We start from the raw sequence: 24,960 nt of genomic DNA on the forward strand, positions 1-24,960 counted from the left end.
TGATCTGTGCAAGGTGAAGAGTGAAACTCAGGTCAACACTACTTTAGTAGGTGCTGGGTCAAAGACTCCCATCGACTGACCTCACAGTTTGTTTTCCTTACACATTTAAGCACAGTGAAACCTTGGGGAAAGTCTCCATCCACATGACAATTATCACAACAAGCTTCAGGGATGGTTACATTGAACTCCCTTGCAAAGTACATCTCTATAGCAATGCACCTGTGACCTTGACAATAATAACACGTTCTATGCCCGGCAGTGGTGGCACATGCCTTTAATCCCAGCACTCGGGAGGCAGAGGTAGGTGGATCTCTGAGTTCAAAGCCAGCCTGGTCTATAGAGTGAGTTCCAGGACAGCCAGGCCTACACAGAGAATCTCTGTCTCAACCACCAACCCCGGGCCCCCGCCAAAATGAGTTCTTTTGACTGATAAACAGTGCGCAGGGTAAGGGTCTAGGAAGGAAGGATTTGTAATAAGCATAGGAATAGATTTTTATTGATGCAAAGTACATGAACCTTTTTCATAAGGATGGGTTCTATTCACTGAGAGACTGAAGATAAGGGCCTAAACAATGTTCAGGATTTGGGGGGATTCAGGAAGGCTGGCTCCACAGAATAGTGAAAGATCACTAGGTTGTACACAACATCCACCCCAGCCTTCCAGGTGACCTGGCATCAACCATTTTCTTCTCTTGTAGGAGAAAGGCCTGTGTGTTTAACAGTCTGGTTCCTCTAATGCTTTCTCTAAACTGTGCCTCCTAAGAATTACATTGCCTTCCCCTTCCTTTTCCTCTTTCCAGTCCCTCCCCAGCTACCCTCACTCTAGTCCTCCTCTACTCTCAAGTTGATAGCCTTTTTCTTTATTGTTGTTAAATACATGTGTGTGTTATGTGTATGCACAAGTATTTGTATATACAGCCTGCTGAGTCTATTTTCATTGTTGGTGTGTATATGGTTTCAAGGCTGCCTACTCTGCATTGGACAATGAGTAAAAGTGCTCATCCCTGGGAGAGGCTACTCATCCTTACAACCACGGATAAATGTCGTTCCCACCCTAGTCAAAGAAACTTCTTTTTGAAGCAGATGGAGACCACTACAAATCCTTTCTTAAGTCAGTGTTCTATTGCTGTGAAGAGACACCATGAGCAAGGCAAATGAGAGAAAGCATTTAATTGGGGCTGGCTTACCGTTTCTGGGGTTTACTCCGTTATCATCATGGAGCATGGTGGTGTGCAGGCAGACATGGAGCTGGAGAATCAGCTGAGGGTTCTACACGTGGATCCAAAGAGAGCAGGAGGACAGAGATCCAGAACCTGGTTTGGGCTTTCAAAATCTCAAAGCCTATCCCTAGGGGCACACTTCCTCCAATAAGCCCACACCTCCTGATCCTTCTCAAGTAGTGCCACTCCTTGGTAACTAAGTATTCAAATATGCAAGCCTCTGGGGCCATTCTTCTTCAAACCACCACAGGTATCTAACCCCAACGGATCCATCTGCAATGCAACTCCTGCACCCAAGGCTCAGGGAACACTGGAGAAGACAGGGTAGAAATATTGTAAGAGCCAGGGGATTAGCACATCTTCTGCTTTTAAATAGTGCCTTCTTTTTTTGTTTTGTTTGTTTTGTTTTGTTGTTTTTCAAGACAGGGTTTCTCTGTGTAACCGTGGCTGTCCTGAAATTCACTCTGTAGACCAGGCTGACCTCGAACTCACAGAGATCCGCCTGCCTCTGCCTCCTGAGTGCTGGAATTAAAGGCGTGGGCCACCACCACCCAGCTTAAATAGTATCTTCTATACATGGCAAGAAAGCTGCACCCACACAAACCTCAACCACATAGTTAAGCTTAAGCTTAGCCTGTAGAATGACCCACCAGATGACATGCCACTGTAGGTGGGGGAAATTTCAAAAGGCCCCACCCCTAGATGAAGGGCTATAAGCAATCAATGGCTTTTGAGAGAAGGAGAATCATTCTTCTTCAGTCCTAATAGGTTATCTAATCCCAAGTGGTCCACATGGAAGACACACACATGTGAGCAACATTGGAATCAGCAGATTATGTATACATGTGTGTGTGTATGTATATGTGTGTGTGTGTGTGTGTGTGTGTGTGTGTGTAAATGTATAACAATAATAAAGAAAAGGTCATGAAAAGGGAGGGAGGTGGGGGACATAGGAGGTGTGGGAAGAGGAGACAGGGAGGGGTGGAATTGATGTAAAACACAGTACTCATGTATAAAATTCTCAAAAAACATTTAGGCATGAAAGATATCAGTAATCTATAAAAAAGAAATTCTCCCAATCTGTAAAATACATGGAAATTTCATATAAAGCTAAAGTCTCTGTGGTGGCTTAAAAGAAAATGGCCCCCCAAAAGAATGGCACTATTAGGAGGTATGGCCTTGTTGGAGTAGGTGTGGCCTTGTTGGAGGAAGTGTGTCACTGTGGGGGTGGGCTTTGAGTTCTCCTATGCTCAAGATGCCACCTAGTGTCACAGACCACTTCCTGTTGCCTGCAAGATATAAGACTCTCAGCCACCTCTCCAGCACCATGTCTGCCTGCATGCTGCCATGTCCCACCATGATGATAATGGACTGAACCTCTGAACTGTAAGCCACCACAATTAAATGTTTTCCTTTATAAGAGTTGCTGTGGTCATGGTGTCTCTTCACAGCAATAGAAACCCTAACTAAGACAGATGTTTATACCAGGTACTGGTCATGATCTGGACAGTCTCTAAATCACAAAAGCTAGAGAATAGTTCAAAAATGTTTTATCAGGGCTAAAGTATTATAAACATTTAAATAAGGATAAATTTCACTGTTTATATCAACTGGAAAAAACTATTTTTTACATTATTGAGGCAACAAATACATTAGGAGGCAAACCACAAACAAGCAGGCAAGCCATAGTGGCCTCTATCTACAGAGACATTAAAGGACAATCACGTCATTGACCTTGCATTTAATTACCTGATCAGCACACCCATAGAACAGAGAGACAGTAGTAGCACCTAAGATGAGTGCAGGCCAGGGGATGTCTCCAGAGACACAGCTTCGGAAGATGTGGAAAGCGTCTGGACGAGGCATGTAGCACTGTGGCTTGGCAGTCCAGTTCCCCTGTTGGGTCACATTTGGGATGGCTTGGGAGTACTTATTCACTAGCCCCTGATATCCTCCTACTTCCTGAATGGCTTTAAAAAACAAACAAACAATGATATTTATCAATTCCTTGAAGGGTAAACAACACACCTAAAGAATGAAGACTGGAAATAAGACCCAGTGTGACCTGCTGGCTCGCACTATAAAATGCAACACAGTGATACACAATCAGTACCTCATGTGTGCAAGAAAAGACTAGCTCTTCTCGGGAGAAGAAATGCATTGAGTTGGGTGCCTGGAACCCCACCTCCATTATCTGGTTTCAGAACCCCTCTTTCCAAAGTGTGTGTGCTTTATGAAGAAGGAGTCAAATAATCCCCTTTCCAGTCTTCTGGGGGACCCTGGCTTACTGACATTCCCTCTCTCCTTGATCAACAGCCAGAAGTGAGGAATATACATGAGCCCCCTCCTGAACTGCACAGAATATGTTCTAGAAGGCATTGGAAGTACTATTCCCTTCCGCTGGGCTCCTCTAAGTGCAATTACTTGGAGGTCTCTTATCTACCTGGTCCATTCATAACCCTCAATCCAGCCATGCCTGAAAGTAATATGCTCCTAAAATTTTTATCCATAGAAGCTAAAAGTACTTATTTCATACCAATTTTTAACTAAAATTCTGTCATAAATTATCTAAAGGATCTTGATTTTTTTAAAGTAGATTAATATTCTTTTTCCTTAGATGCCAACAAAATGTTACACAGTCTAGTTAAACTTTCCTTCAGAACTTATAGTATTCTTCCCAGTATCCTAGGCAGTATAAAGTCTTAACATTAAAAGTAGTATTTTGTATCTACTAAAATATCTACTGTGTTTTAACTATGTTTTATTTTATCCTGGCATGTAAAAACATACTCCCTTGAAACAGAATCAATTTTTATACGAATTAAGATCTATCTGTAAATAAGATTAGTCGATGAAAGAATATAAAATTAATGAAAGATATATCATACTATGGCACTTACAAAAAGTAAACTCATGTCCAATAACAAAAGATAAAATACAACAATTATAACATGAGAATATCTTTATGAACATTGGATAATTTAAAAACATTTACAACAAGGTATGAGAAGAAATAGAAAGAGATAAATTTGAACTCAAAATTTGAAATTTACAATATAAGGTACATTAAAATTCCTTAGACCGAGGGCTCAGGAGGCAGCTCAGTGGATAACAGTGCTTCTTGAGCATGCGTGAGGACCTGGGTGCAGAGTCCCAACACTCACGTGAGAAGCCAGCTGAGTGCCTCTCTGCACAGATGGTTTCCATCTGCCTCAAAAAGCAGCTTTGATGAGGGATAAGAGCTATCTTATCTCTGGGTGGAAGGATAAGTATTTAGAATAGAGTTAAAAATTATCCTGCTTTGAGGCAGTGGCAGCAGTAAGTTCTTCTCTAGGGTCCATGGCCTCCCCAGACACAGGCTAGGTTTACCGTACTGGCATGAATTCCCTCCCATTGGGTGGGCCGTAAGTCCAATTAGGTCTCTGCTGGTTCCCCTCAAGATATTAGTGCCACTATTGCAGTTTTGGGGGTATCTTGCCGTTCCTGTCATTGCTGTGACCCATACACAGAGCTCGGCAGGGTCAGAACTCAGTCTAAAGAATGACTCATGGCGAACAATGCCTTGGGGAACTGTGAGAGAGGCTCCAGGAAGAAAGGCAGAGGTAAAGGTAAAACCTCAGGAGCATTTTGTTTCCGGATTACTCTTGAGCTGTGACAAACATTTACATTCAATTAATAGGACATGTTTATTCTTGTTGGATGTCAGAACACAGCTATAGACCCCAATCTGGTCAGTGTCCCCGGAATCTGGATATGGCCTTCTGTCTTGCTCTCATGCTTCCCCAGATATAATCTACAGTACGTGCCAGACAATTGTGTTTAAATTGATCGGTTCTCAGAGAGTTCTGGAAAGGGCTGCCCTGTTAAATGTGCTTACTGACATTTATTTACATGTTTTTCCGATCATGTTTGTCTGAACTCAAACAACCATTCTTGGACCATTGCTTCTTTGTTCCATTCTGGTATAGAAGCACACTGAAACTTCAGTAATGTTGTCCACAACACTAGACTGTAGTCCGCCCTGGTCTCTCAAGTTCTCAGGTCCCAAGTCTAGCAGACGAGATCTGCATACATTGGCTGAAAAGTCAACGAGTAGGACTTTTGATTACTTTTGTCCCTTGGCAGCTTGTATAGCTCCTTTTAGTATGTAGGGTGGTTAGCTCCAATTGATGCATGTGGGGGTCCCTGCAGGTGTCACATAGGAAACTCAAAGAGAAAGGTGGAAACCCTGGTGCAGATATGGATCAGACTTGGGGAGTCTAATAACAAGTGGTTTATTCCCAGTGTATTTAAGCCGAGTATAGTTTGGGGAAATGTTTACTGGTGTAATACAATCTCCAGTGCACAAGAAAGCAGAATTATAGCCAGGCGGTGGTGGCACACACCTTTGATCCCAGCACTCAGGAGGCAGAGCCAGGCGGATCTCTGGGAGTTCGAGACCAGTCCGGTCTACAGAGCTAGTTCCAGGACAGGCTCCAAAACTACACAGAGAAATCCTGTCTCGAAAAACCAAAAAAAAAAAAAAAAAAAGAAAGAAAGAAAGAAAGAAAGAAAGAAAGAAAGAAAGAAAGAAAGAAAGAAAAAAGAAAAAGAAAAGAAAAAAGAAAAAGAAAAGAAAAAAGAAAGAAAGAATTACACTGAAACTCAACTCAGGGTACATGTCATTTTCTCCAAGAAGATGGGTTCTAGAGATAGGCTGCCTGAACTAGCTGAAGGGCCTAAGGGTATGGCAGACGTCATTTGGGCTATTAGCCACCTGTGGTCCTGGCTGTGGGAGCTTCAGGGAGCCTCTGGCTAGAAGGGTCATTGAGATTACTAGCCTCCTCCAGTCCTGCTTGTAGGAGCTTGATATGGCCTGGCCCAACAGATAACATAGACCACCAGACTGTTCATTGCTCCCAGTTCTCAGCTTTCTGGATGGAAGAACAGGTTTTTTGTCTTTCCCAATGGAAAGACAGTCCTACGTGCTTAACATTCCTGGTTTCTCTGAAGATCTGTGGGTGCAAGGACGTTCTTCCATGCTCCCAAAAGACACACCTGTGAGCAACCCCTAAACCTATGGCCCAAGGAACATCTCAGAAGAAGGGGAAGTAAGATTGAAAGAGCCCAAAGACCCAAATGTTTTCTGTGACATAGTGTCTTCTATATATGCGAGGAAGCTGCACCCACCCATGAAATCTCAACGGTATGGCCACCTAAACAAGGCCTGCACATGGCAACACAGTTGCCCCATGAGGATGTGGGACATGAGACGGATTTCCTTCCTAACCCTGCTCCAGTCAGGACTCCATGTTCTAAGACTTTAAGAATTTTGTTCATCTAATAGGCTAAAAGATAATCTCACTTCTCAATTTCGTTTGATTTTTCAGCTTCAAAGGTCAAAGTCCCACCTCTAGATGAAGGGCTACAGGCAATTAATGGATGCTGAAAGGGGACAACCAGTCTACTTCAAGCACAAGCTCCCTGATAGGCTATCCAATCCTATTCAGTCAGCCTTAAACACATATGCATACAATAACACTCAAATGTTTATACGTCTACATATGCATAGATGTAAGAATGAAAATTAAAGAAGAAGAGGGCATGAACTTGAGAAGGAACGGCAGGGAACCCAGTGGGAATCGGAGGGAGAGAAAGAAGGAAGAAATGATGAAATATAGTACTCATACATGAAATTCTCCAAAAACAAAACAATAAATAAAGAGCCAGGAGTGGCTGTGTGACCCCCAACACCGTAATGTGTGTAGATGAGAGGATTTCTGGGGCTTGCTGTCTAGACAGCCTAGGGTGGGGGGAGTTAGAGTTGGGAATCCTACCTCAAGGAAAAAGAGCCGAAAGTACGAGAGCGAAACAACAGCCATTCCCCTCCAGCCTCTCCTCACACCCATGCACATGCACACATACCACATTCTTTCGAGCTGCTCTCAGCTCAAAAGAATGCATTCCCTTCATTCCTACAGCACTCCTATACATCAGTGGACAAAAGAAAGCTCTGGAAAGAAATAGAAGAACAAACCAGCAATTCACTAAGAGAGAGAAAGAAAGAAAGAGAGAGAGAGAGAGAGAGAGAGAGAGAGAGAGAGAGAGAGAGAGAAAGAAAGAAAGAAAGAAAGAAAGAAAGAAAGAAAGAAAGAAAGAAAGAAAGAAAGAAAGAAAACTAAATTAACTGAAAAGTACTCAATCTTACCATATCTGGAAACTAAAAAGTAAAACAACACTGAGAAATGAGACACTTTTTTAGCCTATCAAATGAGCAAAACCCTCAACATCGTTCACTGGCTGGAGCAGGGTCAAGAAATCCAGTCGCACACAGCACTGAGACTGTAAGTTAGTACAGACACTTGGGCTATCTATCTTATCTAAGCTGTGGTCATTTCAAGAACGTAAGGCTGAACTAGCATTCTAAACCAAACCAGTGCCATTCACAGTGTTAATATGAAAAACAGAGAAAACTAATACAATCATTGTTGTTGTTTATTGGCTCTTCTGCCTCCCCATCACCACCACCCAGCTCCCAAATAAATCTCACATGGAAACTTACTCTTAATTATGAATGCCTGGCCTTGGCTTGGCTTTTCTCTTGCCAGCTTTCCTTAACTTAAATTATTCCATGTACCTTTTGATGAGGGCTCTTCCCCCCCTCCCCCCACCAGAAAGGATTTCTCTGTGTCACCCTCACTCTGTAGACCAGGCTGGCCTTGAACTCACAGAGATCCACCTGCCTCTGCCTCCTGAGTACTGGGATCAAAGGTGTGCGCCACCACACCACCTGGTTTATCCCGTCTACCTTTCGCCTCTGTGTTTTTCCCTTTTCTTCTGTGAATTTACTCTTACTCTGTGGCTTGCTGTGTATCTGGGTGGCGATGTAGCTGGGCGGCTGGGCGGCTGGGCGGCTGGGTGACTGGGTGGTTGTGTAGCTGGGTGGCTGGGTGGCTGGGTAGCTGGGTAGCTGGGTGGCTGGGTGGCTAGGTGGCTGGGTGGCTGGGTGGCTGGGTGGCTGGCCCCTGGAGTCCTCCTCCTTCTCTGGCTACTTCCTTCTTCACTCCTCCATCTTTTTTATTCTTCCTTTCCCCAGATTTCTCCTTCTGTATTTTCTCTCAGCCTGCCAGTCCCACCTATTTCTCTCTCCCACCTTGCTATTGGCCATTCAGTTCTTTATTTGACCAGTCAGGTGTTCTAGACAGGCACAGTAACACAGCTTCACAGAGTTCAACAAATGCAACATAAACAAAAGTAACACACCTTAAAATAATATTCCACAACAAATCATCTCTGTAGGTATGGAAAAAAAAAACTCGTTACAACTCAAAGGTCACTTATGATAAACAGCATGAGCCAAGTAGGAGCCAAAAATCCTACAAACGGCTGTGCATCTATAAACAATTTACAGCTAATATTAAATAGTGAAATGTTCAATGTCTTCTCTCTGAGGCCGGAGGTAAGACAAGGATGCCTGTCATCTTCTGTCTACTGCACCCTACAGGCCAGCTATTATCTCCACTTCTTATTTAGTAAGTATTTAAGTCTTCAGGCTGCACTTTCTCTACGGGACACTTTGTGTGAGGGCCGGAACTTTTGGATGGGGTGTGTGTGAATTATTGGCAAAACGATCATTGAGATCTATGTGGCAACATGGACTGCTGTGTGGTGGCCATTTGAGTAGGTAGGCTCACACTGCTCGGAATGGACCTTCAGCTGACCTTGACAGGCAGAGTCCAGTGCGCAAATGGAAGGGGTTTCCGACTGGAGAACAAGGACAACACATGGGTTGGGGAGGGGCACTCTGGACCACAGCCCTGGAGGCTTTCACCAGCATTCGACCCCTTGGCTCCTCTTGCTCCTGCCGTGAGGTGGCCTTCAGAACTTTCAGCATGACCTTCGGCCGTGACCAGTCACTTCCTCTGTAAGATGAAGCAGCTGATGGCCCCATGTAACCCTAGACTCAAAGATGCTACCACTGTGGTCCACTTACTCACCATAAGCCACCAACAAGGCTGAGCCAAAAAGCATAATACCAGCTTGTAAGGCCTCAACATAAGCCACAGCTGCCAGGCCCCCTGAAGAGGAAGAAGAAAGGAAATGGAAACCACGCGTACTTCTGCTTACAGCCACCTCTCTGTATGCCCTTCCCCCACCCGACCTCCTTTCTGACTTCTCATCCATTTCCATCTGCTTTATCTGACACATCCTGTTTTCTCTACTGTTCCTCACGGACTTTTATAGGATTCTTTTTTTTTTTTTTTTCAGTTTTGCCAATTTTGTTGAATCAATAAAACTCCAAGTAATAACAAGGAAATCAATTCTGAAGTTATAAATGTGATACTGTTTAAGAAAACACATTGTTCTACACCTATAAATAGACTTTTAAGATGTCATAAAAGTGTCGTCACGGATTGCTAACATGTTCACACATGCCCATTTATTTCAGGTGTGTTTGTTCCTTCTTTATATGTTCACGTGATATTAGCCATCCTCAGACAAGAGAAGACACACAAAGCAGTAGAGTGTTTTGACTTTCTATGTCCCGATTTTTCTTTACTCTCCATGCTTTTCTGGACAAATTAAAATCTGACCATTTTCTTAATCAAATGTGTATACCTTTGATCCCAGAAACTCAGTTTGGAAGCAACCATTAGTATTGTCCCTGGTAGCTACCAGCTAGACAGACTGCCCAGTTTTAACAACCAAAACTGTCTCCACGCATCACCAAACATCCACAGGAAGAAAGGTCCAATTTAGACTCCTCACCACTGTGAGCAACTTCCTGGCTGCTTCCTGTCCCTCTGATTTTCTCTGCTTGACCTCTGGTCACACTCTAAGTAGAAGAAAGTGTGTGACGAGGGCTCCTACCCTCGGCAGAGGCTGAATACGTGAGAACTGCCTTTCCAAAAGATCCTATCGGAAGGTTTGGCCAGGGGGCCTCCTCAGGGACCCTGCCTCATTTTCCCCTCATTCACTTTGTATGCGCCCACTCTGTTACCTGGTAACCCACAGCGACATGCCCCATTGTTCCATAAACATGATCGCTGCCGACTTATCAATCACTCTTCGAAGAGATTTTTCCAACCCAATATGATCCCTAATTGTACCTCTGCCTCCATCATACTTCCTGAGATCTACAGACTTTGGGAAAATTCAGTAGCTCCTGGGACTCTATTGAGTGTGTGTCAGTATAAACTCATGTGTGGTTAGAACTACCTCACCTGTGATGGTATAAAGGCCAGTAATGGTCACCACAATCAGCACTGTCTGGTAAATATCTGTGTTCCAAACCATTTTCAAGTACATGGCACCAAAGCTGATCTCCATCTGAAATGGGCTTAAAGTTAGCAGCTGAACCTTCCTTTCCAACAGAATCAACAACAACCCCAGAAAGAAATGGGTCTTGGGGGCCACACGAAAGAGGTGGCCTTTGGGCAGCACCCCACCACCAATGGGCCCTGAGAGAGATCTGCCCGAATTTTGTGCCCTCTGAGTTCAACCAAAGTTAGCACCTTCCAGGGTATGGATTAACTAACCCAAGCTGTCCAGTTAACACAACCTAGCCTACTCCGCTCCAGAGCCTCGGAATGGGGATTATACTCAGAGCGGTTATGGCATGTGGTTCTGCAGCTAGGAAAAGACCATGGGTTTTTTTTTTGTTTTTGTTTTTTTTTTTTCCTGTAAGCATTTGTTTCAGAAAACACCTTTTGCATTATCTTTCCAATTACTGGAGACTTTCAGTTCTATGTACTTTTAGATTACTACCAAATTCACTTGGACCCATATATTTAACAAGCTCTGGGATTGGCAAACGTTTTGCACAAGACTACATGATAAATATTATAGGTTTTGAGGGCTGCACCCTACACTACCCCTAGCTTTTTACAACCCTTTAAATTAGGTATGAAAATCAGTCTCAGCTCCAGGGCTGTACAAAGCGGTCATTCATTGGTCTGGCTGACTGACTAGATCTGCCAAGCTCTACCTGAGCTGACACTAACTTTGAAGCACCTGCCCATCATTTACCTGGTTGATTTATTTCTGCTCCCCAAGTCAGGGATAAAATGGGCAGAGATTCATCCAACCATTTATTCCCCCAAACAGTTATGTGGCCCCACAACACTGTGGGCACTGCACTATTCAGAAGACATTAAAACTGCCAAAGCCCAGCTTCTGCCATCACTGAGCTTCTGTTGAATAAAGACACTACATGGGCACTTTCATGCCTTGTGGTAGATGCCCTTCATCTGGTTAGTGAAAACCATCTGCACAGTGCCATATATACAAAACACATTCTAGACTCAGGGGGAGTGTAGTAAACACCCCAGAAAAGACTCACGGTCTCAGATCACTTGACTGAAAGTAGAGAAGACACATATTAAGCAAGTACACCAATAAATTGGTTTCACCTGGTGGTACTCACTATAAAGAAAATAACAGAGGCACGTAGTAGAGACAATTGGGCCTTGGAATGCACCAGCCCAGTTTTGCTTAGATGACACTCCCTCCCCCTCATTCCTTGGAGGAGGAAGGTCACCTCTTTGGAGAGGCATTCCAAGGACATGCCTGGTCAGTCTCTACTCCACGCGCAAGAACTCACTGAGATCCTGCTGAAGATGTAGAGGACAAAGAAGCAGACTGAGAAGAACTGGATCCGGAGGCTGCCGAACCTCTTCTTCAAATATTCTGGCAGCGTTACCACCTGCATAAGCAACAGAGCAAGTCACCCTCAGAGAGCGAGTGGCAAGAGGCAGGTCACCAGATGACCCTTCCTCCCGAGTTTAGGTCGCAGAGATGGAGACAGCCCAGATGATGGAGACAGCCCAGGAATATAAGACGTGGGTCACTGCCTTCGGCACCAGTCAAGATGGGGACGATAAGGAAGGAGACACAGGACAGCTGTCTTCTGGCAGCTTAGATTTCAGGCTCTGTCCGATCTTAGGAATGCAGAAAGAAACCCCATTCATTGAAAGTGAGCAATAATGATAAGTTACTCATTATGGGACAAAGGGGAGCGCTTTGTCAAACATGGCTGGCAGAGACAGAACCTGACGCTGCAGTCAGTTCTCAGCCCCCCGCTGTGTGAACACTCCAGTCAGATGGCAGCGTCTCAAGGGATCCTGTTTTCTACAGCATCCTGGGCAGTGTGTGCCATGAGCACAGGGACCCGAGCCCTGGGCGCTCACAATGCTCTCTGACCCCAGCAGCCCCTGGCTCAAGGGAAGTGAATCACTAAGAGGCTATTGCCTCACGTTGTTCTGGCTAATGTATGCGCTCTGGTCTACCTCCCTACATATGTCTATCCTGAGCTCCAACTCAGACTCCACCTCCTTCACAGACAGCACCTCACAGGGACCAGAGGCCCTTGTCTAAGTACCTATGGCTTTTATTCCCTTAGCCTTTACTTGGCTCTAAGTCAAATTCTGCCATATGTCACTCATTCTCCCAGCAAAGTTCTAAACTTTCTAAGCTATTTCTTTATTTCTTTTTTTGTTTGTTGGTTTGGTTTGGTTTGGTTTGGTTTGCTTTTGGTTTTTTGAGACAGGGTTTCTTTGTGTAGCTTTGGTGCCTATCCTAGATCTCACTCTATAGACCAGGCTGGCCTCGAACTCACAGAGATCCGCCTGGCTCTTCCTCCTGAGTGCTGGGATAAAAAGCATGCGTCACCACTATTTCTAAGTTGATTGTTTGGGCTCTTCCATAACAAATGAGGATGGTTTGGGGCAGTGGTTCTCAACCTTCCTAACGCAGCGACCCTTCCACACAGTTCCTCATGTTCCGGTGACCCCCCAACCAGAAAATTACTCTCGTTGCTACTTCATAACTGTGATTTTGCTACTGTTATGAATCACAATGTAAATATCTGTGTTTTCCGATGGTCTTCCGAGACGCCTGTGAAGGGGTCATTCACCTGGGGTCACCACTCACAGGTTGAGAAACACTGGTTTAGGTGCCTTAAACCACAGGTTAACTATTATCTCTCAGTTGTAGAGGCTACACGCTCAAGGTTTCAGTAGGTCTGCCTTATTCCCAGGGCTGTGAGGGAAGCATTTGTCCAGGTCATGCGTGTAGACTTGTCCAAGATGCCCTGCCTGGAGCTAACGCAGTATTCTAGTGTCCTATAGGATACGTCACAGCATGCATGCACTTTCTGCTTGCCTCTTAGCTATCCCAGTGTTTGCTGTAGATATTTTCTTTAGTTTTCTGATGTTTTGGCATCTTTAAAAGAAATCTTTCTAGGGACTGGAGAGAAGGCTCAGTGGTTGAGGGCACTTGTTGCTCTTACAGAGGACTCAGGTTCAGTTCCCAACACCAACATGGTGGATTACACCATCTGGAACTCGAGTTCCAGGGGATCCAGTGCCTTCTTCAGGCCTCTTTGGACACAGGCACACATGTGGTATACGTACATACATATAGGCAAAACACTCAAACACATAAAACAAAACGAAAATGTGAATAAAAAATTGTTTTTAAATCTTTCTGGTTGGGAAGAGACCACCCTCCTCAAGACTAGGCAATTCCCAGACAGGTGGTGGTGGCACATGTCTTTAATCCCAGCACTTGGGAGGCAGAGCCAGGTGGATCTCTGTGAGTTCGAGGCCAGCCTGGTCTACAGAGCGAGATCCAGGACAGGCACCAAAGCTACACAGAGAAACCCTGTCTCAAAAAAAAAAAACAAAAAACAAAAAACAAAAAAAAAAAAAAACTAGGCAATTCCCACAGGTAACAGAAGGCCCAGGCTAGAGCATTAGCATTGACAGTAGGTTAACCAGTCCAGAGCCTGGCCTCCTCTACCCAGCCTATGTATCCCAGAGACAATAATCCTCCTCTGCTGTATCATCTCAAGACCAGGTACCAGACAACCAGCAACACAAGCCTGATGGAATTAGTCAAACCAGATAATCCAAAGCTGTTGATTCTGCTCTGCCTTGCCTTCCCCGTGGAACCCCAACAGAGGCCTGACCTCCTGCCCATCTTCTGGCTCCTGATGATGCTGATGTCTTCTCCACGTGGTTCTGTGTGGCAGACTGTCTCTGGGCCCCTCCTATCTTTGGGACCTGGGGGTATATAGCACACCTTGTTTTTCTTGGGGCTCTCCTATTTCTCCTCATGTGGATGAACCCCACTGACCAGCTCATGAGAGAACAGAAGAAGGAGTCTGAAGTTGTACTTTTTTTTTAAGCTAGCATTTGTTGTTATTATGGATAAAATTCTTTCCTGTGGTTATTTGCATTATTTGGGGGGAGGTGTTTTTTTTCTGAAACATTAGTTCTAACCTTTTTATTAAGGAGTTTTAAAAGTCTTTCAAAAAGTATATTTTCACTTCCTATGGATTCCTTCACACTGCCCCTTCTAGCCCATTCCCATTCCTTTGTGTCAGCTGCCAGTACCTAGAAGCGCTTGCTACCTGGGATCCATGTGGTCACTGTGGCTGGAACCAGGTAGGCCATTTCCACTGTCCTTCTTGTCCTCTGCCACAATCTTTCCACTCTCCTCCTGTAGCAGACTGCTTGCTCCCCATTACCTCCATTCTTGGTGACTCCCCTAAACCTTTTCCTCACCCCCCTGGGCATAGCACACACATGGTGCACATAGATACATGCAGCCAAAATACCCATTCATATATATAATAAAAAAAGAAAAGAAAATGAATACACGCCATATCAAAACCTATGGGACACAATGAAGGAGTTTCTAAAGGCAAATTCATAATATAAGTGTCTACATATAAAAAATAAAGATAAAAATATAAATTGAAAAAAAAATATATATATATAAATTGAAGAGACCTCATATTAGAAACTTAATAGCACACTTGAAAGCTCTAGATCAAAAAATGTAACCCCAAAGGAGCAGACAGCAAGAAATAATCAAACTCAGGGCTTAAATCAATAAAATGGAATTTTTAAAAAAATGCAAAGAATCAAGGAAGTGATGAGTTAGTTCTCTGAGAAAAATCATTAAGATTGGCAAGCCCTTAGCCAAATTAACTAAAAAATGGAAAGAGAAGATCCAAATTAATAAATCTAAATTAAATAAAATTACAGACAAAAAGGGGAACATCACAACAGACACTGAGGGAATCCAGAGACACATAAGGACAACTTTAAAAATCTGAACTCCACTTAACTGGAAAACCTAAAAGAAATGTAAACATATCTTTATATATATATATGACTTACCAAAGTTAAATCAAGATCAGATATAAGCAGCTTAAACAGACCCAAAACCCCTAGTGAAATAGTAGCAATAATTAAAAGTCTCCCCACCAAAACACCCCAGGGCCAAATGAATTCAGTACAGAATTCTACCAGATCTTCAAAGAAGAACTAATGCCAATGTGTAGCATGAATCTTCAAAGTTCTTATTAATAAAGTCAAACCCGAGGCCAGTTATCGGGGTCAATGCTAGTAGATCGGAGAGACAGAACAAGCCACAGATATCTCACCTTGCCAATTCCTCAGCTGGTCCTGTTTCCTCAGACTGGAAGCTGCTGTGTCCTCATCCCAATGGCTCTCAGCTGAACTGCTGCTGGAAAGCCTGAAGCTTAACTAGCCACATGCTTAACCAGCCAAATGCTTCTAGTTTCTGGTCCTCACGCCTTATATATCTTTTTGCTTTCTACCACCACTCCCTGGGATTAAAGGCTGGCTTTCTGAGATTAAAGGCGTGTGTCACCATGCTTGGCTATTTCCAATGTGGCCTTGAACTCACAGAGATCCAAAGGGATTTCTATCTCTGGCATGCTAGGATTAAAGGTGTGAGTGCCACCATTTTCTAGCCTTTGTATCTAGTGGCTGTCTGTTCTCTGACCCCAGATAAATTTATTAGAGTACACAATATTTTGGGGAACACAATACCACCACACCAATGCTCCTCAATTACTCCGCAAAACAGAAGGAACATTGCCTAACTCTTTTGTGAGGTCACAGTTACCCTGATACCTAAGCCACACAAAGACCCAACAAAAAAAGAAAATTGCAGAGCAATTTCCCTTGTGAATATAGATGCAAAAATTCTCAATAAATACTTGCAAACCAAATCCAGGAACACTTTTATATTTTGGTTGTGAGCCTAGCCTTTAACGGAGCCATCTCTCCAGACCCAGGAACACTTTTAAAAACAGAAATTATGTAACACAATCAAGTTGGCTTCATCACGTAGATGCAGGGATGGATCAACATACAAAAATCAATAAATGTAACCCATAACATAAATAGACTGAAAGAAATAAAACCACGTGATCATCTCATTAGACATAGAAAAGTCCTTTGACAAAATCCAATATCCCTTCATAATACAAGTACTGGAGAGATTAGGTATATGCGGGACATAGCCCAACATAATAAAGGTGATTTACAGCAAGCCCACAGCCAACATTAACCTAAACAGAGAGAAACGCAAAGCATTTCCACTAACCCAGGAACAAGACGAGGTTATCCACTCTCTCCATTCCTATTCAATATAGTACTTGAAGTCTTAGCTAGAGCAATAAGACAACTGAAGGAGATCGAGGGGATACAAATAGGTAAGGAAGAAATCAAATTATCTTTATTTGCAGATGTCATGATTTTATACAACATAAATAACCCTCAAAACTACACCAGGAAACTTCTACAGCTGATAAACATTTTCAGCAAAGTATCAGGATACAAAAATCAATAGCCTTTCTATATACAGATGATAAATGGACTGGGGAAGAAATCAGGGAAATAACACCTTTCACAATAACCTCAAATAAAAATGTGTTTGAGTAACATTAACCAAACAAGTGAAAGACTTGTATTATAAAAAGAACTTTCAGACAGTGAAGAAAGAAATTAAAAAGACATCAGGAGATGAAAAGATCTCCCATGCTCACGGATCAATAGGATTAATACAGTGAAAAATGACCATCCTACCAAAAGCAATCCACAGATTTAATGCGATCCCCATCAAAATTCCAACTCAATTAGTCACTGGATTTTATCGGGAATGTGGTTTACATTTGCCTTCCCACTTATTTGTATGTCTAGTATCTGTTTACTAAAGGAAAACTGGCTATAGTGAATAATGCAATGTCCTAATCTGGAATCCCTACTGTTCTGGAGGTTGTTGTGTCTTATTTTCATAGGCAATTAACTACCCTCAACTCAAGGTGCAAAACCATTCAACACACACACACACACACACACACACACACACACACACACACACACACACACATCAACTCTGTCCTGTGACATGCAGCAGCTCAAATTTCTTTTAGCCAACCTTCTAAAGGTTTCCCTCATACCTGTGCAGTTAGCAGTTACTCAAGGAGTTGGGTAGTTCATACTCTTATTTGGAATTTAACCCTATCATTGGTGCCTTTGTTTGTTTGTTTGCTTTCTACCAACATTTTCAAGTTCTTTGTGTCTTCTGTACCATCTTCGGACACCTTGAACTGGTAAAACTTCTGCTTTCTACTGCCTATTGGTTTAGGAAGATACTCAGTTGGAGGTGAAACAATAAATTAAAACACCATATCAGGCGCTGTCCTGTCATTCCAGGATTGAGCTCTTTCTAATTTCTCCCTTTTTCCGGATGGGCTCTGTGGAGCCTCTTGTATGCAAGTGTACTTAATGATCAGCCAGGGACTGAAGGCTTTAACATCTTTCTTGCTTAAAAATCGTCCTCTACTACAAGGAGATAAAGACAGCCTGTGCCTTCCTATGCAGGTTTACATTCCCCAATTGAGTCTTTAACCAATCTAACATCATTTCGTGTAGCGTGTGGATCCATTTCTATTTTTCACATGATGGTCAACTTGTCTATCTTCCCTCAGTGATCTACAGTGCCACCAATGTCATAAGTCAAGTGTCCATAAATGTGATTGAATCTGGGTGTTTTGCCTTGCCTGCTTGTCAGTGTGTACATTATAGTCACCTTTCTGTCACTGTAACAAATACTTTGTATACTTATTTTGGCTCATAGTCCACAGCCAATTGGGCCAATTCCTTTGGCTCTGTGGTAGCATCATAGCAAGAGAGTGCAGTAGAGGAAGCTATTCATTTCATGGGCAGAAGAAAGAGAAGGAAGAATGAATTGGGGTCCTAACATTCCATCCAAGGTCAAAGACTAGACTCCCTACTGCATCTGTCTCTAAAGTTTCTAGCACCTCCCAGTAGCACCATGGGATGGTGACTAAACCTTTATTGGATCTCTGGGAGACACTTATCTCAACCACAGCAACATGTTTATCCCTGGATTAATATTATATGGTATTGTTAATGCTTTCTGATAAATGTCAATTTAGACAGTTCTGCCTTCCTCTGACAATGCCTTCACTATTCTTACACCTTTGACTTTAGAAGAAGTATGTCAAGTTTCTCACAGAGCCCTCCTTGGCTCTTGCATAGGATTTCATCCCACCAACAGGCCAACCAGGAAGAAATAGCATTTTAGGGTACTAAGTCTTCTAGTCACTAACACGTTTGCTCTCTTTGTTTCTTTATATCTTATTTTTTATAATGTTTTGAAATATTTTCTGTAAATTCCCAAGTAAGCAGATGGTTCCTTCTTGCATCTGTCTACCCAAGAGAGAATGGTATATTTGAGGAAAGTCAGATTAGGAAAGTCAGTGCCAGGATCAAAAGACTGACTGTATAATCTGTCCTTCAGGATGTTCTTACTACACATGCAATAGTTTTTTAATATCATAAACTATAATCGGTAATGGACACTTACCTCAGCCTTGCTATATATAGGAACAAATATCCAACCAAGAACAAAGAGGGTAAATATAGTCTGAAATCAAGAAAAAGCAGAAGTCAGGGCCCAGGTAGGTCAAGCACTTAAAAGAGATGCAGGTTCAGTTACTCTCTGCAGATGTCAATACACACACACACACACACACACACACACACACACACACACACACACATTTAAACGGTAACATGATCTTCTCCCCACCTGACTGATCTAACAGGTCTTGGTTCACTGTGTTCCCTATGGTCCACAGCATATATGCATTCTGTCTCCTGACTTACTAGGGAGAATGAAAACCAGCATAATCCTTTTGAAGAACCAAAGACCTGACTCCTTTCAGCTATACTTTCCAAGACATCTCTAAAGGTCACTCGAGGTTAAAAGCAAGTTTTCGTGTTTGGGAGTCTCCTTCGGACAATGATCAAGTGGTCAGTTGCTCAGAAGTTACTACTTACATTCCATTCAAGGGCCCCAACAGCAATTCCTGAAGCTGCGCCCATCCCAGCCAGGCCCATATAGTGGCCACTGCCAGTATTTGAAGAATAAATGGAAATGCCCATCTGAAAATCAGAAGATGAGACTGTGTGTCAGAACCATTGTCATATGTAACAAAAATTCGTGTTTACAGGCTGAGAGTGTGACTCAGTCATAGAGCACTGGCCTATGGTCTTAGTTAGGGTTTCTATTGCTGCAAACGAATACCAGGACCAAAAGCAAGTTGGGGAGGAGAAGGTTTATTTGGCTTACACTTCCACATTGTAGTCCATCACTGAAGGAAGTCAAGACAGGAACTAAAAGAAGGCAGGAACCTGGGAGAAGGAGCTGATGCAGAGTCCATGGAAGGGTGCTTACTATCTTGTGCCTCATGGCTTGCTCAGCCTGCTTTCTTATAGAACCCAGGGTTACCAACCCAGGCATGGCCCCACCACAATAGGCTGGGTCCTTCCTTATCAATTACTAATTAAGAAAATGCTCTACAGCCTTGCTTAAAGCCCGATTTTATAAAGGCATTATCTCAACTGAGACTATGACCTCTCTGATGACTGTAGCTTGCGAAGTTTCAGAGGGAGGCTTGAGAGTTCCTCAAGGATTCTATTAGGACAGGTGTGTGATATTTTGAACCAAGAATCTGTGGTATCTGGTTAACTAGGGCAGAAGAGTCAGCTGTGACTAACAATAGACTAGCCCCACTGAGGTGAAACTGTTGCATTGCTGGGATGCATGATGCTGGTGAGCTGAAGCTGAAAAATACAGCTGTGTTAAATGAGACCAGCATCATGGTGAGTTTGGGGACATCCTGGGATATGTGAGACCTTGTCTCAAGACAAATAAGGAATGTTCAAAAAATGCAAATCCACTGACTTTGACATTTTCTGCAGAGGGAATATCCCTTGGGCAGAATTTCTATGCCCAAACTTACTATGTAGCTGAGGATGACCTTGAACTTCTGATCCTCTTGCTTCCACCTCCCAAGTGCTCAAATCACAGGTTTTATGGGATGGTAGGGGTGGAACCTGGGTTTGCACAGGCTAGGTGTACTGGCTGGTTTTGTTTGTCAACTTGACACAAGCTAGAGTCATCAGAAAGGAAGGATTCTCAGTTGAGGAAATGCCTCCATGAGATCCAGCTGTAAGGCATTTTTCAAATAGTGATCAATGGTTGAGGACCCACTCCATTATGGGTGGTGCCATCCCTGGGCTGGTGACCCTGGGTTCTATAAGAAAGCAGGCTGAGACCAGGCAGTGGTGGTACATACCTTTAATCCCAGCACTTGGGAGGCAGATCCAGGCAGATCTGAGTTCAAAACTTACCACCTGCCTAGAAAAACAGGTATGGCTGCTGTGCATCACTGTGGAGAGCAGAGACAGGAGAATTGCTGGGGGCTCACTAGCTGCCAGCCTAGCTCCAGGTTCAGTGAGCGACCTTGTGTCGAGGGAGAAAAGTGAAGAGCAAGGACGCAGGACCCTTAAGGTCCTGCCCCGGCCTATGTTCATGCCCGGGTACTTACACGCCTGCACACACATGTGCACACACAATTAGAATTGTTTAAGATGCAGTCTACTTTCCGTTCTGCACTTTCATGTGACTGTTAGGAAAGAAAAATACTTAGACATTAAATAAATCGCCAACTAAAAGTAATTGGTGGTTTATTACACAAGTTGTCACCCCAGCACTCAGGAGGCAGGAAGATTGGGAGTTCAAGGCCAGCCTGGGCTACATAGCAAGATTGTGTCTGTAAAAAAAAAAAAGAAAGAAAGAAAGAAAGAAAAGAAAAGAAAAGAATTCCCGATTTAGCAACTTCAAATTATTTTGGACTTAAGACATAGAAGTTAAAATAATAAATAAGCCAACACAGGCTGAGTAGTGGTGGTGCACACCTTTAATCCTAGCACTGGAGAGGCAGAGGCAGGTGGATCTCTGGTCTAAAGAATGAGTTACAGGACAGCCAGGGCTGTTACACAGAGAAACCCTGTCTTGAAACAAACAAAACAAGCCAACACAGAAAACCCCAAGCAAACAGCCACATACAAGGTTACTCACCAACCACCATGACAGGTTTTGGCCAGCCAGGAAGAAGTCTTCTACTGTCCCACGTCTTTGTGACAGTACAGCCTGAAACGGAAATACTCTGGTGGAATACGATTTGTAGAGAAGAGCCGGGTGGTGTATGTTGGTCCCGCTATTCTGCAGCTAATTAACTTCAAGCTAAATCACTAAGAGCTGGTGTGTAGGACTCTCCAAATGCATCAGCAGGGAAAGACAGCACGCTGCAGACTAATGTGTAATTTGATCACGTTTTATGAAAAGAACATATAGAATATACATTTTGTGTCTGTATGCTTGCCCAAGCACTGAGGAAATGGAGAAAAGATACAATCTCCAGTTACCTCAGAAAGATGCGATGGATGAGGGAATTATGTACATCTTCATGTACATTCTGCTTGTTACACTGAAGGGTAAAGCATTTGGTAACTAACAACAGTATATGACTTTTTAATTTAAAACAAACAAAAGCCGGATGTAGTGGCACACACCTTTCATCCTAACACTCAGGGGCAGAGGTAGGTGGATTTCTGTGAGTTTGAGGCCAACCTGGTCTACATAGGGAGTTCCAGGCCAGCCAGAGCTACAGAGTGAGAACCTGTCTAGGAAAAATGGAGATAATATAAAGAAAGGATCAAAACATGCCAGACATCCATACATGTTTTTCGTCTCCCAGAAGCAGGAACAATAGGTTACCTGGTTCTCAAATCTTGGCCAGACATGGGTCTGGGTTGGGCCAAGAGTAATCTGGGGTGCAGGGAGGATTCCTAATAATAGCACTGGAGGAAGGACCCCAGAATTGATGCTCAGAGACTAAGCATCCCTGCCCCCTGGAAATAGACTGTCCATGAACGAAGCCAGCGAAGACAGATATTGTTTGAGTGTTATGGATGTGCATTCAAGACTTCCCTTCCTGTTTGGAATAGACCCTGTGCTCCCATCCCTTGGTGTTGGTGGGGAATTAGTTCCAGGAGCCCTTGTGAATACGACATTTGAGGATGCTCGAGTCCATCACATGTCAGATAGCTCTGGGTTTGCATCTGAGCTCCACCATCTTCTGCTTCTTTCTTAACCTTTCCATGTCTCAGTTCAAGTCAAAGTGGAGTCCTGCCTGGGTGTGCATGGAGTCCTGCCTGGGTGTGCATGGAGACTTAGTTCCTAGGCTCTTTCAGCTCAAATCTCTTTTATAAAAGTCATATAACATTTAGATATAAGCTTCAGTACATGTTTTTGTATGCTTTACATTGCCTCTAGATTATAAGTTAGGCATTATAATACTTAATTACTGTAAATAATCCTAAATACCCAATACAAATGAACGACAATCTCAAATACTTTCAGCATGATTGGCCAGATCTGCAGATGGGGAACTCCTGGAGAGAGAGTTCAGAGTGGTTTTGTTGTTGTTGTTTTGTTTGTTTCTTGTTTTCCAAGACAGGTTTTCTCTGTGTAGGTTTGTGCCTTTCCTGGAACTCACTCTGTAGCCCAGGCTGGCCTCGAACTCACGAAGATCCGCCTGCCTCTGCCTCCCGAGTGCTGGGATTAAAGGCGTGCGCCACCCCCGCCCGGCTGAGAGTTCAGAGTGTTAGAGCTGCGTATTTGTGTCAGTTGCGGTCATCATCATGACTCTAACAAAGACTTTCAAGTTACCATTCAGGTTTGGGGTTCTAGGCAGCAGAGGCAGGCATATTTTAATTACTTGACTATTATTTCGGGGGGTGGGGGGGGTAATAGGACATAGGAATGGATAATGGTCCAGGATGGTTTTGTTGACGAAGTAGCTGAGGTTTGGTTGGAAGGGTGGGGAGGGGCTAGGCAAAGGATGGGCAGGGCCATCCCCTCCGAAGCGCCAGGATGCTAGGTGCAGGCCAGGTCTCTGCGGGAAGGAAGTGGTGGTATACGCCCGCCCAGGGGTCACGTCATACCCACATCCCGAAGAACAGAACCAAGAAGAAGTACGAAGTCATCACCAGTGTGTCCATGGTGCTGTGGATACTTAAGTCCACGGTGCTCGAATCCCTGGTGAAGCCATGGTCGCTCTTCAGGGAGTCCATGGCAGCATTTCTGAGTCAGGTAAGCACTTGCAGCCAGAGCACTGCAACGGTTCTGGACCCAGTTCTACTCTGGTTCGCAAGGCACCCTGGGAAGAGCCACGAAACAGCCTTAGTGGTTCCCCGTAGGCTCTGCAGCCTAATTCTTCCCAAGCATAGACTTCTTCCCTTTCTTTTAGTCTTGGTCCAATTAAACACACACACACACGCACACACACACACACACACACACACACACACACACACACACACACGCACGCACACGCACACGCACACAAAAGAGGAGGAGGGAGAGAGAGGAGAGAAAGAGGAGAGACAGAGAGAGATACAGACAGACAGACAGACAGACACCAACACGGAGACCCACTCTTTTTGGCTGCCAGGTCAGTCCCAATGCTGTCTCTCCATTAGCCACACGTGGTCATCCTCAGGTAAATATGGGCGCAGGTGGGATTAACATAGGACAACCGAAGGAGGGTCATTAATGGTGTCTTTACAAGCTATATAGGATTCTGGGGCAGAGACTGAAACCAGGAGCATCACTCCTATCTTTAAAAAAACAACAGTGTTTCTATTTTGATCATAGTAGATTTTTTCATTAGTTTTTATTAAAATGTTATATCAAAATGGTATCTACCTTAATTTCCGAGGTTTTCTTTTCTTTTTGGCACTTCTTAAACTGTGTGTCAAGGCAATTCTTCCCTTTATTGCGGTCACAGCTCTGGGTGGTAGGGTTGATCACAGGAGCTTCTCAGTTTTGTGCAATTCAACTTTTTAAATTATTTTGTTTTCTCTGTATGGGTATCTTGCCTACATGTATGTCCCGTGTACCACAGGCATGCCTGGTGTCCTCAGAGGCCAGGAGATGGTCTTCAGATCCCCTAGAACTGGAATTATAGATGGTTGTAAACCACCCCCATGAGTGCTGGGAATGTAACCTAGGTTCTCCAGAAGACTAGCCAATGCTCTTAACCACTGAGCTATCTCTCCAGCCCTTGTAAATCAATTTTAAATTATTTTTTCTTTCTTTGCGTGAGTGGGTAAGTACTGGGATGGAACCCCAGACCTGGTACATGCTCTGTGTGGGTAATAAGTACTGGGATGGAACCCCAGACCTGGTGCATGCTGTGTGTGGGTAATAAGTACTGGGATGGAACCCCAGAACTGGTGCATGCTGTGTGTGGGTAGGTACTGGGATGGAACCCCGGACCTGGTGCATGCTGTGTGTGGGTAGGTACTGGGATGGAACCCCGGACCTGGTGCATGCTGTGTGTGGGTAGGTACTGGGATGGAACCCCAGACCTGGTAAATGCTATGTGTGGGTAGGTACTGAAATGGAACCCCGGACCTGGTGCATGCTAAGCAAGGGCTCTACCACAAACTATATCCCAAAGCGATATGCCCAGTTCTATTTTTCTTGGTACATTTTT

At 43.8% G+C, this 24,960-nt stretch overlaps 1 protein-coding gene across 1 annotated transcript in view; it reads right to left on the reverse strand.

Annotated features, from left to right (window-relative positions):
* The window catches only part of LOC114696455 (sodium/glucose cotransporter 1-like), a 52,783-nt gene extending 29,192 nt beyond the window's left edge, over positions 1-23,591 (reverse strand). The window contains exons 1-8 of the mRNA XM_037199941.1: positions 23,405-23,591; positions 21,477-21,548; positions 19,391-19,495; positions 18,915-18,974; positions 11,803-11,904; positions 10,424-10,529; positions 9,197-9,277; positions 2,970-3,190 (exon numbers count right to left, since the gene is read on the reverse strand). Of these exons, the coding sequence (XP_037055836.1) occupies positions 2,970-3,190; positions 9,197-9,277; positions 10,424-10,529; positions 11,803-11,904; positions 18,915-18,974; positions 19,391-19,495; positions 21,477-21,548; positions 23,405-23,533 (876 nt within the window). The 5' untranslated portion in view covers positions 23,534-23,591. The remainder of the gene's footprint in view (positions 1-2,969; positions 3,191-9,196; positions 9,278-10,423; positions 10,530-11,802; positions 11,905-18,914; positions 18,975-19,390; positions 19,496-21,476; positions 21,549-23,404) is intronic.
* Positions 23,592-24,960: the final 1,369 nt, after the last annotated feature.

This window comes from Peromyscus leucopus, chromosome 16_21 (genome assembly GCF_004664715.2).
Source record: "Peromyscus leucopus breed LL Stock chromosome 16_21, UCI_PerLeu_2.1, whole genome shotgun sequence".
Lineage (NCBI taxonomy): Eukaryota > Metazoa > Chordata > Mammalia > Rodentia > Cricetidae > Peromyscus > Peromyscus leucopus.